Source organism: Rana temporaria, chromosome 9 (assembly GCF_905171775.1).
Source record: "Rana temporaria chromosome 9, aRanTem1.1, whole genome shotgun sequence".
NCBI classification, from domain to species: domain Eukaryota; kingdom Metazoa; phylum Chordata; class Amphibia; order Anura; family Ranidae; genus Rana; species Rana temporaria.
The window spans coordinates 6,834,033-6,855,343 of record NC_053497.1 but is presented as its reverse complement, the minus strand read 5'-3'; the positions used below and the strand labels follow the sequence as shown (position 1 = coordinate 6,855,343).

The window sequence follows — 21,311 nt, the reverse complement described above, 5'->3', positions numbered from 1 at the left end:
AGTGGTTGGTTGGCGTGTATGGAATATTTATTGTAATGAAATCTGCGGATTTAAAAGGATTAAAAATGACTTTTTCATTTTAACGACCGGCTCTCCATATACATTCCTCCTATACAACAATGCTTTTTTTTTTTTTTTTTTATGAATTGCTATCGATCTCAATGATCGGTCGCTGAATGAATGATATAGGAGACCATGTATGTGTGTAGAGGAGGAGGAGGTGGCGGCGGGGGTCGTATTGGAAGCAGCCCCAGGCGGGGAGATGATGTGCTGTGTGATGTGATTAGCATACAGGAGGTGATGGCGGGGAGGAAAGGATGGAGGGAGGAATGGAGGGAGGATGGAGGGAGGGAGGATGGAGGGAGGGAGGATGGAGTACACAGGCGCACACAGAACGCAGGCTATGCCTGTCAGGCCCTGACATCGCTCTGATCAGCACAAGGTAGGCTTTATTCATCCTCCAACCGGCCGCCCTCCTCCTCCGGGTACCAAATCACCTTCCAAACACATTTCTTCATATCCCCGGATAGAAAAACCAACGGCACCCTCCATATTCCCCAATCAGCAGGTGCAACGCTGTCATATATATATATATATATATACCCCTCTTCTGCATCACATTGTATCAGTGTCATGGCAGCATCCAATATAGAATAGAGATTTACAGTATATATAGGAATACAGGCTATGGGAATATATATATATATATATATATATATATATATATATATATATATATATATATATATATATATATATATATATATATATATATATATATATATAAATAAAATGAATGTAGAAGGGGAGATTTTGTGTTAGTAATTAAAAGCTTGAACACACTAATATATATACTTTTTTTTTTTTTTTTTTTTTTTCTATTGGTAGCCATCATTTTATTATTCCTATCGCTCTACATATATATATATATATATATATATATATATATATATATATATATATATATATATATATAGCAAGAGGATTAATAAAATGATGGCTACCAATGGAAAAAATAAATAAAAAATAAATAAAAATAAGTGTGTGTGTATATATATATATTGAATGTAGAAGGAGATATATATATATGTATATGTAGAAGGAGATATATATATATATATATATTATATCTATTTTAGGACACCATCGTGCCATGTGGGGAGACTTGTTACATCTAGAGAGCCATCATCTAGCATCTGACTGGACCTCCTCATATCCAACAGAATATCCAGCATCTGACCAGACCTCCATACATCCAAAATAATACTCAGCGTCTGACTAGACCGCCATACATCCAATAAAATACCCAGCATCTGACCAGACCTCTATACATCCAATAGAATACTCAGCGTCTGACTAGACCGCCATACACTAAACACAATACTCAGCATCTGACCAGATCTCCATACACCCAACAGAACACCCAGCCTTTGACTAGGACACCTCACATCCAACGCAATACCCAACATCTGACCAGACCTCCATATATCCAACAGCATACCCAGCATTTGACTGGACCTCTTCATAGCCAACAATACACCCAGCACCTAACCAGATCGCCATACACCCAGCCTTTGACTAGAGCTCCTCTCATCCAACCCAACACCCAGCATCTGACCAGACCTCCATACATCCAACAGAAAACTCAGCATCTGGTCATACCTTCACACATCCAAGAGAACACCCAGCCTTTGACCAGAGCTCTTCACATTTAAACAGAACAGCTAGCATTTGACTAGACCTCCATGCATCCAATATTAGAACAATCAGTCCTAACTAGACCTCCTTACATCCAACAGAACATCTATCCTCAGACTAGACCTCCATTTATTCAACAGAACATCCAGCATCTGACAAAAATATTTACTTCCAACGGAACATCCAGCCTCTGACTAGACCTCCATACACCCAACTGAACATCTAGCCTCTTACAAGACCGGTTTACCTCCAACAGAACATCCAGCCTCTGACTAGACCTCCATATACCCAACAGAACATCTAGCCTCTTACGAGACCGGTTTACCTCTGATTAGACCTCCATACACCGAACAGAACATCCAGCCTCTTACAAGACCTGTTTACCTTCAACAGATCATCCAGCCTTTGACTAGACATCCATACATCCAGCATCGGAGGAGATCTCCAAACATTCAACAGAACATCAAGCCTCTGACTAGACGTCCATACACCCAAGAGAACATCTAGCCTCTTACGAGACCGGTTTACCTCCAACAGAACATCCAGCCTCTGACTAAACCTCCATACACTGAACAGAACCTCTAGCCTCTTACGAGACCGGTTTACCTCCAACAGAACATCCAGCCTCCGACTAGACCTCCATACACTGAACAGAACATCCAGCCTCTTACAAGACCTGTTTACCTTCAAAAGATCATCCAGCCTTTGACTAGACATCCATACATCCAGCATCTGACGAGACCTCCAAACATTCAACAGAACATCAAGCCTCTAACCAGACCCCTATACTTCCAACAGAACATCCAGCATCTGACGAGACCTCCAAACATTCAACAGAACATCAAGCCTCTGACTAGACGTCCATACACCAAAGAGAACATCTAGCATCTGACTAGACGTCCATACACCCAAGAGAACATCAAGCATCTGACTAGACCTTCATATATCCAAGAGAGCGTCTAGCATCTGACTAGACCATTATACATCCTAAAGAACATCAAGCCTATGAATAGACCTTCATACATCCAACGGAACATCCAACCTCTGGCTAGACCTTCAAACATCCAACAGAACACCTAGCCTCTGATTAGAGCTCTACACTTTCAACAGGACATCCAACATCTGTCTGGACCTCCATACATCCTAAAGAACATCCAGCATCTGGTAAGACCTCGAAACAGCCAGCAGAGCATAAATCCCCCACCTAGACCTTCATGCACCCAACAGAGCATCAAGCTTATTGTAAAACCTAATTTTGTGTCCAACAAAGCTCATCCAATGACATTGCATCCTACAGCTGAAGAAACTCCATCACCCATCCGAACTCATTCTACATAGGGTAACACTTCACCTTAGAGTGTATTTTGAAGAAAAATTGCAGAGCTTTTCAGCTATCCAACCCTAACCCACCCAATTGTAAACCCACCATAACCCATCCAACCGTAAGCTTAACCCATCCAGCCATAACTCACCTAAGCATAACCCATTCAATCATAACCCACCCAACTGTAAACCAAACCAACCATAACCCATCCAACTATAATGCACCCAAGTAAAGTCCACCTAAGCATAACTCATCCAACATCAATTAATGCTTCATCCTGCATCCAACAAAACCTTATAAAATATCATTATATTTGCACTAGTGGGTACCCAAACAACAGTCAATAGGATGCCCCATTCTTAAAGTAGCACCACAGGATTTTGTGTTCCCGTTTTGGATTCCCCCCCATTCCTCCTAATAAAAATAAAAAAATATCGTGCCAAGCTTCACCTACCCACTCCATGCTCTTGCACTGTCCCCCACTTCTTTTTTTGGTCCAGCTTAGTAGTTAACTACTAAGCTATATGTAGCCAGGTGCTTGGCTAAAAATGGAGAGAGAAAAAGACATTGGTTGCATTATTGCTTCTTGGAGGCTTGACTGGAACTATTCTCATGTGCACCAACAGTACAAATGGGTCAAAACGCTAGCCGGCTGAATAGTTAGGGTTAAAGACTGTCACTTTACAGCTGCTACACAAAGACCTTTACCAATTGCTTTTGCTAAGACGTATCTCTCAGGGGATATTGTACCATATCCTATCAATTCTCCTAGAGCAGGGGTAGGCAACCCCCCAGCACTGGTGCCGCAAGCGGCACTCAAAGCCTCTTTTGCCGGCACTCGACTCCCTCCCCAACAGCAGAGCAGTGCAGTTCCAATTTCAGAATTCCTCACGCTGCACCTGCAGATGTGAAAGGAGGTGTATTGGTGGGACAGATAAGCAGGGGGAACAGAGGTGGGGCAAAAGAGCAGAAGGGACAGAGGTGAGACAGATATGCAGTCGGCAGGGGTGGACTGACAACTCATCGGGTCCCCGGGCAATAGGAGATTGTGGGGCCCCCGGGCAATATGAAATTATGGGGCCCCCGGGCAATAGGAGATTATGGGGCCCCCAGGCAATAGGAGATTATGGGGCCACACAGTTTCACACACACATACAGTATGCATACACAGTACATACTCACAGAATACATATACACACACTGGAAAGGTACTGGAGAGGCGGGGCCGCTATAATCTTGGGATTTTTAGACCAAAAGGATGTTGGTAAGGGACATTTCAGGGACAGATGTAAAACAAAAATGATTTTTACATACCGTCCCTGGTTTTACTGAGGCTGACAACCCTGATGGGGCCCCCTAGTGGCATGGGGCCCTCGAGCAGTGCCCGAATGGTCAGTCCGCCCCTGGCAGTAGGTACATTGGTGGGGCAGATGAGAAAAGGGGTTACAGTGGTGCGGCAGATGAGCAGATGGGTTCAGTGTTAGGACAGATGAGAAGATGATTTAGTAGTGAGACAGAAGAGCATGGAGATACGTCGCTGGAGCAGGTGCGCAGGGAGGTACAGTGGTGGGCATAGGTGTGCACAGCCTGTTGTATTAGGGTGTGCACCCCAAAGATCAAACACATAGTACCCATCACTCACTATGAAAGGGAAGGGGCTGGTAAGTTACATATTTATCAGCCCCTTCCCCCACTCATCCTAAAACATCCAGGAGGGGGGAACCAGGGCAGTAGGGGGAATCTGTGCTGCACATGGTGATTAGGGTGTGCCTGGGCACACCTGGCACACCCTGTGCGCACGCCTATGGTGGTGGGGCAGATGAGAAAAGGGGTTCATTGATGGGGCAGATGAGCAGCAGTGTTACAGTGGTGGGACAGATGTGCAGGAGGTACAGTAGTGGGAGGGATCAGAAGGGGGTTCAGCGGTGGGACAGAAAATCAGGGGGTTACAGTGATGGGGCAGATGAGCGGGGGGGGGGGTTCAGTGTTGGGGCAGATGAGAAGGGGGGTTCAGTGGTGGGAAAGATGAGAAGGGGGGTTCAGGGTTGGGGCAGATGAGAAGGGAGTTCAGCGGTGGGGCAGATGTGAAAGGAGGTGCATTGGTTGGACAGAAGAGCAGGGGGTTACAGTGGTGGGGCAGATGAGAAAGGAGGTACATTGGTAGGACAGATAAGCAGACGGAACAGTAGTAAGACAGATGCGCAAGAGGTACAGTGTTAGGGCAGATGAGAAGAGGGTTCAGTGGTGGGACAGAAGAGCATGGGGGTACAGTGGTGGGGCAGAAGAGCATGGGGGTACAGTGGTGGGACAGAAAAGCATGGGGGTACAGTGGTGGGACATAAGAGCATGGGGGTACAGTGTTAGGACAGATGAGAAGAGGGTTCAGTGGTGGGGCAGAAGAGCATGGGGGTAGAGTGGTGGGGCAGAAGAGCATGGGGGTAGAGTGGTGGGACAGAAGAGCATGGGGGTACAGTGGTGGGGCAGAAGAGCATGGGGGTACAGTGGTGGGACGGAAGAGCATGGGGGAACAGTGGTGGGACGGAAGAGCATGGGGGTACAGTGGTGGGGCAGAAGAGCATGGGGGTACAGTGGTGGGACGGAAGAGCATGGGGGTACAGTGGTGGGACGGAAGAGCATTGGGGTACAGTGGTGGGACAGAAGAGCTTGGGGGTACAGTGGTGGGACAGAAGAGCATGGGGGTACAGTGGTGGGGCAGAAGAGCATGGGGGTACAGTGGTGGGGCAGAAGAGCATGGGGGTACAGTGGTGGGACGGAAGAGCATGGGGGTACAGTGGTGGGACAGAAGAGCGTGGGGGTACAGTGGTGGGGCAGAAGAGCATGAGGGTACAGTGGTGGGACAGAAGAGCATGTGGGTACAGTGGTGGGACAGAAGAGCACAGGGGTACAGTGGTGGGACGGAAGAGCATGGGGGTACAGTGGTGGGACGGAAGAGCATGGGGGAACAGTGGTGGGACGGAAGAGCATGGGGGAACAGTGGTGGGACGGAAGAGCATGGGGGAACAGTGGTGGGACGGAAGAGCATGGGGGTTTAGTGGTGGGACAGAAGAGCATGGGGGTTTAGTGGTGGGACAGAAGAGCATGGGGGTTTAGTGGTGGGACGGAAGAGCATGGGGGTACAGTGGTGGGATGGAAGAGCATGGGGGTTTAGTGGTGGGACAGAAGAGCATGGGGGTACAGTGGTGGGACGGAAGAGCATGGGGGTACAGTGGTGGGGCGGAAGAGCATGGGGGTACAGTGGTGGGACGGAAGAGCATGGGGGTACAGTGGTGGGACGGAAGAGCATGGGGGTACAGTGGTGGGACGGAAGAGCATGGGGGTACAGTGGTGGGACAGAAGAGCATTGGGGTACAGTGGTGGGACAGAAGAGCTTGGGGGTACAGTGGTGGGGCAGAAGAGCATGGGGGTACAGTGGTGGGGCGGAAGAGCATGGGGGTACAGTGGTGGGGCGGAAGAGCATGGGGGTACAGTGGTGGGACGGAAGAGCATGGGGGTACAGTGGTGGGACGGAAGAGCATGGGGGTACAGTGGTGGGACGGAAGAGCATGGGGGTACAGTGGTGGGACGGAAGAGCATGGGGGTACAGTGGTGGGACAGATGAGCATGGGGGTACAGTGATCTGAGGTGTGAAGGTTGGGGCTGATCTGAGGGGCGAGAGTGCAGGATGTTAATTTCTCACCACTATTCAAGTAGTTTACAACATTTACTTTATAAAAAATCCTTTTCGTGATTCAGAGTGTGAAGTTTACATTTGTTTGTTATAAAATCGGCACTCTCAATTTCTTTGAAAATATTTTTCGGCACACTGTGCTCAAAAGGTTGCCTCCTAGAGTGTACTGTAGACTAGTTAAAGTATTATTATTCACATTGCAGTTAATGCTTTATTGCCTACTTTGCTGATTTATTTGTTGATGCCAGTCTCTATTCTAAGTTACTTTGGCGTACAGTGGTGGGGCAGAAGAGCATGGGGGTACAGTGGTTTGGCAGAAGAGGATGGGGGTACAGTGGTGGGACGGAAGAGCATTGGGGTACAGTGGTGGGACAGAAGAGCTTGGGGGTACAGTGGTGGGACAGAAGAGCATGGGGGTACAGTGGTGGGGCAGAAGAGCATGGGGGTACAGTGGTGGGACGGAAGAGCATGGGGGTACAGTGGTGGGACAGAAGAGCGTGGGGGTACAGTGGTGGGGCAGAAGAGCATGAGGGTACAGTGGTGGGACAGAAGAGCATGTGGGTACAGTGGTGGGACAGAAGAGCACAGGGGTACAGTGGTGGGACGGAAGAGCATGGGGGTACAGTGGTGGGACGGAAGAGCATGGGGGAACAGTGGTGGGACGGAAGAGCATGGGGGAACAGTGGTGGGACGGAAGAGCATGGGGGAACAGTGGTGGGACGGAAGAGCATGGGGGTTTAGTGGTGGGACAGAAGAGCATGGGGGTTTAGTGGTGGGACAGAAGAGCATGGGGGTTTAGTGGTGGGACGGAAGAGCATGGGGGTACAGTGGTGGGATGGAAGAGCATGGGGGTTTAGTGGTGGGACAGAAGAGCATGGGGGTACAGTGGTGGGACGGAAGAGCATGGGGGTACAGTGGTGGGGCGGAAGAGCATGGGGGTACAGTGGTGGGACGGAAGAGCATGGGGGTACAGTGGTGGGACGGAAGAGCATGGGGGTACAGTGGTGGGACGGAAGAGCATGGGGGTACAGTGGTGGGACAGAAGAGCATGGGGGTACAGTGGTGGGACAGAAGAGCATGGGGGTACAGTGGTGGGACAGATGAGCATGGGGGTACAGTGATCTGAGGTGTGAAGGTTGGGGCTGATCTGAGGGGTGAGAGTGCAGGATGTTAATTTCTCACCACTATTCAAGTAGTTTACAACATTTACTTTATAAAAAATCCTTTTCGTGATTCAGAGTGTGAAGTTTACATTTGTTTGTTATAAAATCGTCACTCTCAATTTCTTTGAAAATATTTTTCGGCACACTGTGCTCAAAAGGTTGCCTCCTAGAGTGTACTGTAGACTAGTTAAAGTATTATTATTCACATTGCAGTTAATGCTTTATTGCCTACTTTGCTGATTTATTTGTTGATGCCAGTCTCTATTCTAAGTTACTTTGGCATAGTAATGATAATGACCAGCAGACTGTGTCTGAACCAACTTTCTGTACTCTCATTTATGCTCATACCATCATTTATTAGAACCCATACCGATACATTGAGTTAATTTACCACTAAGCAGTCTTGTGACTATTTCAACCCCATCCAACCCAGGCCCCACCCAACCCAGGCCCCATCCAACCCAGACCCCATCCAACCCAGGCCCCATTCAACCCAGGCCCCATCCAACCCAGGCCCCATCCAACCCAGGTCCAATCCAACCCAGGCCCCATCCAACCCAGGCCCCATCCAACCCAGACCCCATCCAACCCAGACCCCATCCAACCCAGACCCCATCAACCCAGACCCCATCCAACCCAGGCCCATCCAACCCAGGCCCTATCCAACCCAGGCCCTATCCAACCCAGGCCCCATCCAACCCAGGCCTCGCCCAACCAGTTTCCATTCAACCAATCTCCTTCCAACGAGTCTCCACCCAACCAGACCCCTCCAACCCAGTCCCTATCCAACCCAGGCTCCATCCAACCCAGGCCCCACCCAACCCAGGCTCCACCCAACCCAGGCCCCACACAACCCAGGCCCCACACAACCCAGGCCCCATCCAACCCAGGCCCTATCCAACCAGGCCTCGCCCAACCAGTTTTCATCCAACCCAGGCCCCATCCAACCCAGGCCCCATCCAACCAGGCCTCGCCCAACCAGTTTCCATCCAACCCAGGCCCCATCCAACCAGGCCTCGCCCAACCAGTTTCCATCCAACCCAGGCCTCGCCCAACCAGTTTCCACCCAACCAGTCTCCTTCCAACGAGTCTCCACCCAACCGGACCCCTCCAAACCAGGCTCCATGCAACCAGACCCCATCCAACCAGAACTCCCATGCTTCATTTTGCATCCATGAAACCCTTGAAAAATATCATTAAATTTGCACTAGAGGGTATCCAACAATAATCAATGGGATGTCCCATGCTTAACGTAGAACTCCAGTTGTTAACTACTAAGCTATAAAGAAAATGCGTCCTATTAAAAACATATATCATAGCTATTATATTGTATTATATTATATTATTCCCCAGATAGACCTGATCTACCTATGGGGGGAAAAAATCCCTTAATGGGCAACAAATCTATTAGCCAGATTCAGAGAGAGTTACGCCGGCGTAACTCTGAATCTGCGCCGTCGTAAGTTTAAGTGTATTCTCAAACTGAGATACACTTAAACCTAGCTAAGATACGACAGCCTGCGCTGTCGTATCTTAGGGTGCAATATTTAGGCTGGCCGCTAGGTGCCGCTTCCGTTGAGTTCGGCGTAGAATATGTAAATGCATAGATACGCCGATTCACAAATGTACGTGCACCCGTCGCAGTAAAGATACGCCGTTTCCGTAAGAGATGCGCCGCATAAAGTTAAAGCTGCCCCCTAGGTGGCGTAGCCAATGTTAAGTATGGCCGTCATTCCCGCGTCGAAATTTGAACATTTTACGTTGTTTGCGTAAGTCGTCCGTGAATGGGGCTGGACGTAATTTACGTTCACGTCGAAACCAATACGTCCTTGCGGCGTACTTTGGAGCAATGCACACTGGGATATGTCCACGGACGGCGCATGCGTCGTTCGTAAAAAAACGTCAATCACGTCGGGTCAATTTACATAAAACACGCCCCCCATCCTCATTTGAATTAGGCGCGCTTACGCCGGCCCCATTTAGGCTACGCCGCCGTAAGTTAGGAGGCAAGTGCTTTGTGAATACAGTACTTGCCTCTCTGACTTAAGGCGGCGTAGCGTAAATACGATACGCTACGGCGCCTTAAAGATGCGGCGCTCTACCTGAATCTGGCTATATGTCTATCTGGTAATGTAAACCATATATGACCCACAATATATATATATATATATATATATATATATATATATATATATATATATAATATATATATATGTATATATATAAAAAATCCCTTTAATTATATTCCCCTCAAAATTATTAACATTCATTTAAAACCTCTTAAACTTTTTCCAGCATGGCATTATATTGGTATGAGGATGAGACAACAGGAGGTGTTCTGTAGTCCAATTCGGGAGTTTGCAGCCTAGGGTAACAACGCTGCTCCTTCCCTAATAGAGTACAATAAGTGAACATAAAGGAGGAAAAAAGCCTAAAAAGGATGCAGCCATCACATCTAAGAATTGGTAAGCTGCCATATAATCATTTTTTTTTGTATTTGGGTTCAATACCACGGTAACAAAACAATGATAACTTTTCAATCAATAATCACTATTACAGGCAGTTGCGGTGATCAGTGAAGCAGTAGCTGTGACCGGCTACTATTTACACATCAAGAACTGTCACAGTGACAGGCCGTCCCGCTGGGAGCGCACGCAGCAGGGCCGCGACGCTGCGTCTCATAGAAATGTCCTGGAGGCTTTAAACCTTTAAATATCAAGCCGCTCATGGAAAAGGCACACTTTGCACTTTTAGGACAAACTAGAAGAATTCCCCAAAAATGGCTGATGGTATTTAACCACTTCAGCCCCGGACCATATTGCTGGTCAATGACCGGGCCACTTTTTGCGATTCGGCACTGCGTCGCTTTAACTGACAATTGCGCGGTCGTGCGACGTGGCTCCCAAACAAAATTGGCGTCCTTTTTTCCCCACAAATAGAGCTTTCTTTTGGTGGTATTTGATCACCTCTGAGTTTTTCATTTTTTTGCGCTATATTTATAATATATATATTTTTTAGTTTTTGCTGTAATCAATATCCCTCCAAAATATATAAAAAAAAAAAATTTTCCTCAGTTTAGGCCGATACGTATTCTTCTACATATTTTTCTTAAAAAAAATAATCGTTTATTGATTGGTTTGCACAAAGGTTAAAGCGTCTACAAAATAGGGGATAGTTTTATGGCATTTTTATTAATATTTTTTTTTTTACTAGTAATGGCGGCGATCAGCGATTTTTATTGGTACTGCGACCTTATGGCGGACACTTTTGACACATTTTTGGGACCATTGTCATTTTTATAGCGATCAGTGCTATAAAAATGCATTGATTACTATAAAAATGCCACTGGCAGGGATGGGGTTAACACTAAGGGGGCGAGGAAGGGGTTAATTATGTTCCCTAGGTGTGTTCTAAATGAAGGGGGGTGGGACTGACTAGGGGAAATGATAGATCGGCGAGGAAGGGGTTAATTATGTTCCCTAGGTGTTTTCTAAATGAAGGGGGGTGGGACTGACTAGGGGAAATGACAGATCGCTGTTCATACATTGTATGAGCATGCGATCAGTCATTTCTCCCCCTGACAGGACCGGGAGCTGTGTGTTTACACACACAGCTCCCAGGCCATGCTCTGTAACTAGCGATCGCGGGTGCCCGGCGGTGATCGCGCCCGCCGGTCACGCGCATCAGCACCAAGGGGCGCGCGCACGCGCCCCTATTGGCTGCAATGCAAAATGATATATAGCTACGTGATTTCACGCAGCCGAGCTGACCTGCCGCCGTATAACTGCGGCGGCTGGTCGGCTAGTGATTAATACGACTATGTGATGATTAGCTGTACGCAATGTACTAAGTACAGCGCAGAGTGCAGAGTGGAATAGTATTGTATTTAAGATATAGGGATGAGCCGAAGACCCCCAACCCCGGTTTGGTTCATACCAGAAAAAAATAAATCAAAAGTGCTAATTTTAAAGGCTATGCTGCTTACACACGACCATTTTTCATGACGTGAAAAATTAAAAAAAAAATTTAATGTTATTAACTGCTTGCCGACCAGCCGCCGCAGTTATACGGCGGCAGGTCGGCTCTGCTGGGCGGGAGCACGTAGCTATACGTCACCTCGCTCAGCAGCCAATAGGGGCGCACGCGCGCCGCCGGAGGACCGCACGCGCGCTCGCCCCCGATTCCCGCGCACGTGCCCGGCAGGCACGATCGCCTCCGGGCACCCGCAATTGCTCGTTACAGAGCGTGGCCTGGGAGCTGTGTGTGTAAACACACAGCTCCCGGTCCTGTCAGGAGAGAAATGCCTGACCGTCTGTTCATACAATGTATGAACAGCGATCAGTCATTTCCCCTAGTGAGGCCACCCCCCTCCCTACAGTTAGAACACACCCAGGGAACATACTTCACCCCTTCCCCGCCCCCTAGTGTTAACCCCTTCACTGCCAGTGGCATTTTTATAGTAATCCAATGCATTTTTATAGCACCGATCGCTTTAAAAATGCCAATGGTCCCAAAAATATGTCAAAAGTGTCCGAAGTGTCCGCCATAATGGCGTAGTACCGGAAAAAAATCGCTGATCGCCGCCATTACTAGTAAAAAAAAATTTTTTTATAAAAATGCCATAAAACTATCCCCTATTTTGTAAACGCTATAACTTTTGCACAAACCAATCAATAAACGCTTATTGCGATTTTTTCTTACGGAAAATATGTAGAAGAATACGTATCGGCCTAAACTGAGGAAAAAAATAGTTTTTTTTATATATTTTTGGGGGATATTTATTATAGCAAAAAGTAAAAAATATTCATTTATTTCAAAATTGTCGCTCTATTTTTGTTTATAGCGCAAAAAATAAAAAACCGCAGAGGTGATCAAATACCACCAAAAGAAAGCTCTATTTGTGGGAAAAAAAGGACGCCAATTTTGTTTGGGAGCCACGTCGCACGACCGCGCAATTGTCAGTTAAATCGACACAGTGCCGAATCGCAAAAAGTGCTCTGTTCTTTGACCAGCAATATGGTCCGGGGGTTAGGTGGTTAAAAACGATCGTGTGTAGGCTCCAGAGCATCATGACTTGAAAAATGGGCATTAAAAATTTAGAACATGCTGTAAATTTTCGCGTAGTTTTTCACGTTGTCGTTTTTTTCACGTCGTGAAAAAATAATCGTGTGTAGGCTTTAACGACGGGAAAAAACACGCATGCTCAGAAGCGAGTTAGGGGACGGGAGCTCTCGTTCTGGTAAAACTAGCGTTTGTAATGGAGACAGCACATTCGTCACGCTGTAACAGACCGAAAAGCACAAAGACTGAAAAGCGCGAATTGTCTCTCACAAAACTTTTACTAACACGAAATCAACAAAAGCAGCCCAAAGGGTGGCGCCATCTGAATGGAACTTCCCCTTTATAGTGGCGTCATACGTGTTGTACGTCACTGTGCTTTGCTCCAGCATTTTTTTTCACGATCGTGTGTAGGCAAGGCTGGCTTGACAAGAATAACTTCGAGAAAAACGTTGTTTTTTCCTAGGACAAGAAAAACGTCCGTGTGTTCATGGCATTATATGCAAGTCATTCACATAAAAAGTGTTTGGGGACCCGGGTCCTGCCCCAGGGGACATGTATCAATGCAAAAAAAAAGATTTTTCGGGAGCAGTGATTTAAATAAATAAATAAAAATGAAATATTCCTTTAAATATCATGCCTGGGGGGTGTCCTTAGTATGCCTGTAAAGTAGCGCATCTTTCCCATCTTCATAACAGTGCCACAGCAAAATGGAAAGGAAAAAATATCATCTTAAAGCAGGAGTTCACCCGAAAAAAATTTTTTTACATTAGATTGATGCTCATTTTGTCTAGGGCGATCGGGTGTTTTTTTTTTAATCGAAGCAGTACTTACCGTTTTAGAGAGCGATCTTCTCCGCCGCTTCCGGGTATGGTCTTTGGGACTGGGCGTTCCTATTTGATTAACAGGCTTCCGACGGTCGCATACATCGCGTCACGAGTAGCCGAAAAAAGCCGAACGTCGGTGCGGCTCTATACGGCACCTGCGCACCGACGTTCGGCTACTTTCGGAAAATCGTGACGCGATAGATGCGACCGTCGGAAGCCTGTCAATCAAATAGGAACGCCCAGTCCCGCAGCCCATACCCGGAAGCGGCGGAGAAGATCGCTCTCTAAAACGGTAAGTACTGCTTTGATTTAAAAAAAAACACCCGATTCCCCTTGACAAAACGAGCCTCAATCTAATGTTAAAAATTAACTTTTTGGGTGAACCTCCACTTTAAGCCTCATACACACGATCGGACTTCCATCTGACTTTTCCGTGGATTTTGATCCGAAGGGGCGTTGGCCGCGAACTTGTTCTGCATACACACGGCAGAACATTTTCAGCCAACATTCACCAAACCACGTGGTTTTTCAGCTCTTTACCGCCACCCTTTGGGCAACTTCTGCTATTGTTGTCTGATGTTTAGCATTGGTTCCGAGCATGCGTGTTTGTACTTTCGGATTTTAGTCCGATGGACTTGTGTACACATGATCGGATGATCCGACGTAACACATTTGTTGTCGGAAAGTTTGTGAGCATGCACAGCGAACATTTGTCCGTGTAAATTCCGACAAAAATTGTCCGATGGAAAATACAGACGGTCGGATGGTCCGATAGAACACGTCAGTCGGACCGTTGTTGTCGGAAAGTTTGTTTGTGTATATGGGCCTTAAAACTGATAGCAGCTGTAATGTATTGTCCGATCCCAGCAATATAGATAAAAATACCTCCAGAAAATGGCGTTGATGCCCCCCCCCCCCCAAAAAAAATTCATACCAGGCCCTTCAGGTCTGGTATGGATATTGAGGGGAACCCTGCACCAATTTTTTTTTTTAATGGCGTGGGGGTCCCCCAGGCACTATATACTCTGAACAGCAGTATATATACTATACGGCCTGCCCTATATACTCTGCATAAAATTGGCCCTTAGGTGTTGGTGGCACCAGAACACTGTAAGCCCTCACAGTTACTCTTGTTGGGCGCAGGAACGGGCCTTGCTGTCAAATATTATATCAAGCATTGTAATTGCATGCCCCTGTTAAACGGGCAGAACAATTGGGCCTTTAGTTTTGGTGGCGCCAGAACACTGTAAGCCCTCACAGTTACTCTTGTTGGGCGCAGGAAGGGGTCCTGCGTTGAAATATTATATAAAAAATTGTAGTTACATGCCCCTGTTAAACGGGGGCAGAACAATTGGGCCTTGGGTGGTGGTGGTGCCCTAAACCAAAAATATTGTTGGAAGCTAGCATCATCAAGATTGAGGAGGAATAGGATAGTCCGCATAGGCAGTCTTCAAGGGATCCCACATCCATAGCAAATTCAATCAGTTACATCAGCATCAGGTGCTTGATAGCTGCTGATCCAGGACTGTTAATTTTTATGAATGTGAGCCTATCAATGGAGTCTGTGGACAGGCGCACTCTTTTTGAGAAACCCTCCCACAGCACTGAATGTGCGTTCAGAAAGCACGCTGGATGCAAGACAGGCCAATAGCTCAATTGCATATTGAGCAAGTCCATCCTCAAGACCCAGTAACCCAGTGGAGGCTCTGTTGGAAAGGTCTCCAAGTCTGCTCTTGCCCCTTATTATTCCTGCACCATATAATGCAGATGCTGCCGATTGGTTGCTTAAACCGATCAGACCTTGGCGCTGAGAACTGAAAAATTTGTATAAAGGCATCGGTCAGGCATCCACCTTCTCCGACACTCTTCCTACTGACTGAACGAAGCCTCAGCAACACGTTGTCCAGCACCATGAAATGGTAGCCTCCCAGGGTCTGGAAATGCATTGCACAAACCTTTCTTAAAGGCCTCCCGAAGATGTTTTTATCCTCTGCTCCCTCTGCGAAGGCAGGATGAGTTCTGCAACCTTACCCTTGTAACGTGGATCAAGAAGGGTTGCAAGCCAGAAATGATCTCTGTCCTTGGTACCACTAATCCTAGGGTTCTTTCGCAGGCTGACAGGTAATCATATGTTTGGTCATGCATGTGGTGCCCAAGCGGCTGCTGTTCTGGCCACGCTTGATCCGCTTCAGACATGGGTTACAAACTGCAACAGTGCGATCTTGCTGCACAACTGTCGAAAAAGGCCAACGCTAAGGAACATTCCAAAGTCGGCGGGGAGCCAGCAGTGCCCTGCACCTGCAGAGCTCTGCGGTGTGATGCAATAGGGTGGCTACCCTAGTACAGTTAGTGACCTCATCATCCCCACCCTCCTCCGGCCCCCAAGTACAGTCAGTGACCTCATCTTCCCCTCCCTCCTCCGGCCCCCAAGTACAGTCAGTGACCTCATCATCCCCTCCCTCCTTGTCACTGGAGAAAACTTGGCAGTATGCTGCATCTGGGAAAACATGACTGCCAGTTCCTTGTCCTTCTGTGGCACCCCCTCTCTCTAGGCTCATGTTACGCTCTTCCTCAACCTGGGAACCAACATCGGGGCCTTCAAATCTCTGTGCATCCTCCAGCAGCATGTACCCGACATAGGGTCACCAACTTAGTGTCCCGGATTACCCGGGACAGTCCCGCATTTTGCAGGTCTGTCCCGGGCACCTTTATACCAGGACATTATAGTGTCCCGGAATAAAACTGACACAGCCACCACCCCAGAGCTGATCTGATGCCCCCAAAACAGGCTGCCACATTGCCGCTTTACTCACTGACAGTACTTGTCCTGGCCGGGAAGAGGCACAATCCCTGCCCCCCTGCTTGTGATTGGAGAAATCATAAATCACACCTTCTGTGTATAATCACTGTAGAGCCAGTGTTGGAACAAGGTCAAACGGGCCTCGGCTGGCCAAGAAAAGTACTGTCAATGAGTAAAGAAGCGATGTGGTGGCCTTTTTGGGGGGGGGGCTGTGATTCGGTACAGCACAAGCTGATTTTTAGGAATGGGGGGGTGTCCCTGAATGGCAGTTTGGAAACGTGGTCACCCTAACCCGACACTGTGGCCGAATAATTCTGGGGACTCCTCCCTGCATGATGGTGGGGCTACGGAAGGAGTGACTGTGGACAAGGAGCCGGTGGAATAGGCCGCTTTGGCAGCTGTGTTGGAAGGCAAACTACTCTGAGCCTGGGTGGCAGAGGATGAGGACGGCTTTGTTATCCACTCCACCAACTCTTCTGCATCTTGTGGCTCAATAACACGGCCAGCAGCAGAAAAAAAAAGGATAAGCGTGCCCTACGGCCACCTGCAGAAGATGCACCATGTCCACGACCACCACTGTTGACTGTAGGGGTGCAACGGATCAAAAAACTCACGGTTCGGATCGTTCCTCGGATCAGGAGTCACGGATCGGATCATTTTCGGATCAGCAAAAAAAAAAAAAATCTCCCCCACTGTAATATCCACATATCCTCCCCCCCCCACCAACTATAGTATCCCCTCGGTGCAGACCCCCCCCCCCCCTCCTCTTAGTACAAAGACCCCCCTTCTCTTAGTACAGAGACCCCCCCCTCCTCTCAGTACAGTGACCCCCCTTCTCAGTACAGTGACCCCCCCTTCTCAGTACAGTGACCCCCCTTCTCAGTACAGTGACCCCCCCTTCTCAGTACAGTGACCCCCCTTCTCAGTACAGTGACCCCCCTTCTCAGTACAGTGACCCCCCCTTCTCAGTACAGTGACCCCCCCTTCTCAGGACAGTGCCCCCCCCTTCTCAGTACAGTGACCCCCCTTCTCAGTACAGTGACCCCCCCCTTCTCAGTACAGTGACCCCCCCTTCTCAGGACAGTGACCCCCCCTTCTCAGGACAGTGACCCTCCCTTCTCAGTACAGTGACCCCCCCCCCCAGCTAGTACCGACAGACGAGCGGCGTGTCCCACGAGTGCGGGCTCCTCCTCTGTGGGTGTAAACAGAGGAGGGCCGCCTCTGGGTGTACCAAGATGGCCGCGGCTCCGGAGCTAGGCCGAAGCCGCGGTCTTTCCTAATGTTACGGCGGCGGCTCCGGAGCTAGGCCGAAGCCGCGGCCTTTCCTAGCGTTATGGTCGCGGCTCCGGAGGCCGAAGCCGCGGCCATAACATTAAGAAAGGCTGCGGCTTCGGCCTAGCTCCGGAGCCACCGCCGTAACATTAGGAAAGGCCGCGGTTTCGGCCTAGCTCCGGAGCCGTGGCAATCCGCGGATCACAGTGTGTTCCGATCCGAAGGGGGTGACCCGTTCGGATCACGGATCAACTGTGATCCGTTGCACCCGTAGTTGACTGTAGACACAGAGGCTGCTTGCCCTCTTTTAGTGGTCTCTCTCTCTCTCTCTCTCTCTCTCTCTCTCTCTCTGTGTAGCAGTACACCTTCCTCTGCCCTTCAAAATAAAACCTTGAACATAAATGTTGTCGATAATATCTTGAAAGAAATTTCGAGTCCCTTGTCAAGACAAAGCAGCCTGTCTCTCCCTCAAGATGCTGAGCGTCACATCTGTCTGCAGTGCCTGCATTGTTCTCGGAGCAAGTCCCCACTCTCCCACCTCCCTGGTCTCACTTCGTCATCAGCCCCCAGATGGAGATTTTCCCTTTTGTGTAAGCTCTCATGGCGGGTGGTAATTAGCCATAGCTGGGGTGGAAGGCCACACTCTGGGTCACACATCATGGCATCCACCATTCACATACACGGTAAACATGAGACCACAAAATAACATTGTTAAAGTTGAACTGCAGGGGATGAAAAACATTTACACTGCGATGGGTCTCCCGCTTCAACAAGTGACAAATGGGGAAGTAGCGGCAGATCGGCTTCTTTGAACATGATCCTGGCGTGTCCTAATATGAGAATTATATAAATTTAGTGTAAGCACTGATTCCACATACCGTATATACTCGAGTATAAGCCGACCCGAATATAAGCTGAGGCACCTAATTTTACCATAATAAAAATGGGAAAACGTATTGACTCGAGTATAAGCCTAGGGTGTCCATCTGCATGCCTCACTGTGTTCATGTCCATGCCTCACTGTGCCCATGCCTCACTGTGCCCATGCCTCACTGTGTCCATGACTAGACTGACGTTTAAAATGGGAGTCTATGGAAGGGGTGCCCAGCTTTGAAAAATCGGTGCTCCCCAACCGTAGGTCCCCCCAGACAACAAACTTTGCACACTTGTAGAGGAGAAATGGGGCTGCTAAGTTCTGGGTCCAGGGGACCTACGACCGTCCGATACCTGGTCCCCAAATTCACCAGAGAAATTACCGTTTAACTTTGGAGTCTATGAAAGGGGTGCCCGGCTTTTAAAAATCGGTGCTCCCCAGGCCATAGGTCCCCCGGACAACAGACTTTGCACACTTGTAGAGGAAGAGGGGAATACATGTTTGCCAGGTGGGGTCCAGGGGACCTACGGCTGGCCGGTACCGGGTCCCCAAAGTCTGAGAGATCAGGCGCAAAAAGGTGACTCGAGTATAAGCCGAGGGGGGCATTTTCAGCACACAAATTTTTGCTGAAAAACTCGGCTTATACTCGAGTATATACGGTAAGTACATGCAACATGCAAACTCTATTAAGATGGTGTCCTGGTTGAGAATCAAGGACCCCAGTGCTACCATGCTGAAGTGCACACCAGAATTCTACAATGACTATCTGGTGAAGCTACCATAGCTTGGCAAATAATTTGGAACACTCATAAATACCCATTAACACCATTTGACCACCTTGATTATCTTATAATGACCCTCCAGGATCCAGGGATCTTGATATCCCTCTTCTTGGTATGAGGCGCCAAGTTGGGTCCTGTTTTTGAATGTCTTGTTTGGGGTAAACTTTGCCTTATTTATTCCCTTCTGTCTCCTGAGGAGGCAAGGTTGTGAAACCTATCCTGAATTTTCTCCCTTTCCACCACAGTTACCTTAAATCATTCAAATGATTTGTAGTAATTTTTTTATTTAAGCCCCCAGGACGCAAGACTCCTGGCGGGCAGGGCCGGCCCTACCATGGGACCCGATGGTACCATTGTACCAGGCAGCACTTTCAGGGGGGCAGCAAATTTCCTGCCTGCACGACATCCCATTCCGCCAGCTCCGCTCTCCACTCCACTGTGGGGCTAATTGCATGTATAGAGCCATAACAGGTCCTTTTTATACTCCTATATACATGTATAGAGCCATGATAGGTCCACTTTAGTTATCATTATATAAAATAATGGATGTGGGGGCATTTTGGTGGGCGTAATTTTTTTGGGGGGGGGGGCAGCATTTCATTCTTGGTACCAGGAAGCACAATGTCTTGGGCCGGTACTGCTGGCGGGGGCAAGGCATACTCAGGTCCACCAGGCCAAAAGGCTTCTGATGATCAGCCAAAGCCAACCAAAGATTACTAAATAAACCCCCCTCCCAAGGTAGGGGAGGAAGGAACCTAAGGACCACCCATTCTTGCCCAATACTTCAGGGCAGATCCAAAGTCCCACACTTTACAATTCTGTGCAAAATTGACATGCACATGAAGAAAAATGAGTAAAAAATAATAATTTCATTGGCTACGCCTTGAGGTCTAGAGAACCCTCCACACTAAGTACTGCCGACCCCCACCTTATGAGGTGGTCACTTCATTCAGATTCCTTACCATGAGGAAGATCCCTCGGGAACCTCCCATTATACCAGTAAGGATGGCATACAGCCAGAACGATGGCTGAGCACTCCTACTGGACACTGATAAGAACAAATACTATTCTTGATTGTAGCCAAACCATTGATGTTCTTCCTTAGGCTTAGGGTTGACCCAGGGCTAGGCTTATGCCCTAACCCACTTCCTATTACCCCCTAGGGTCAACCACAACCATAAGGAAGAATGTCATTATCTGAACCCGCCCTATTCAAATGATTGACTTTTTATCTGTTTCATATTTAGAATAAATACTTTTATATATTTTTGAACATACATTTGAAAAATGTACTGTAATGGCATCCCAGTCTTAGTCCGTAGGGTTCGATATTGAGTTGGCCCCGCCCTTTGCAGCTATAACAGCTTCAACTCTTCTGGAAAGCCGGCCACAAGGTTTAGGAGGGTGTCTATGGGAATGTTTGACCATTCTTCCATTCTTGAACCATTCTTCCAGAAGAGCATTTTTTAGGTCAGGCATTTATGTTGGAGGAGAAGGCCTGGCTCACAGAGGGCCAACTCAATGCTGAGCCCTACGGACTAAGACTGGGATGCCATTAAAGTTCATGTGCGCCTATAGGCAGGGGTCCTAATACTTTTGGTAATATAGCGTCCTTTTTATTTAAAAAAAGACACCTTGGCCCAGATTCAAAAAAGACTTACGCCGACGTATCTTCTGATACGCCGCGTAAGTCCACGGATGCGCCGTCGTATCTATGCGCCTTATTCAGCAAACAAGATACGCCTAAATTTTGGCCTCTTACGACCGACGTAAGTCTCCTACGCCGTCGTATCTTGGGCGCATATTTACGCTGGCCGCAAGGGGC

General features: G+C 48.1%; 2 protein-coding genes across 2 annotated transcripts in view; both read left to right on the top strand.

The window, feature by feature from the left end:
- Positions 1-364: 364 nt before the first annotated feature.
- DRP2 (dystrophin related protein 2) overlaps positions 365-21,311 on the top strand; it is a 112,923-nt gene continuing 91,976 nt past the window's right edge. Inside the window, exons 1-2 of the mRNA XM_040322744.1 lie at positions 365-442; positions 2,092-2,862. The gene's annotated coding sequence lies outside the window, so the exon portion shown is untranslated. The remainder of the gene's footprint in view (positions 443-2,091; positions 2,863-21,311) is intronic.
- On the top strand, positions 3,241-9,073 carry LOC120914395 (vegetative cell wall protein gp1-like). The gene is made up of 2 exons (XM_040325088.1): positions 3,241-3,250; positions 8,307-9,073. Exons 1-2 carry the CDS (start codon positions 3,241-3,243, stop codon positions 9,071-9,073), a joined length of 777 nt encoding a protein of 258 aa, XP_040181022.1.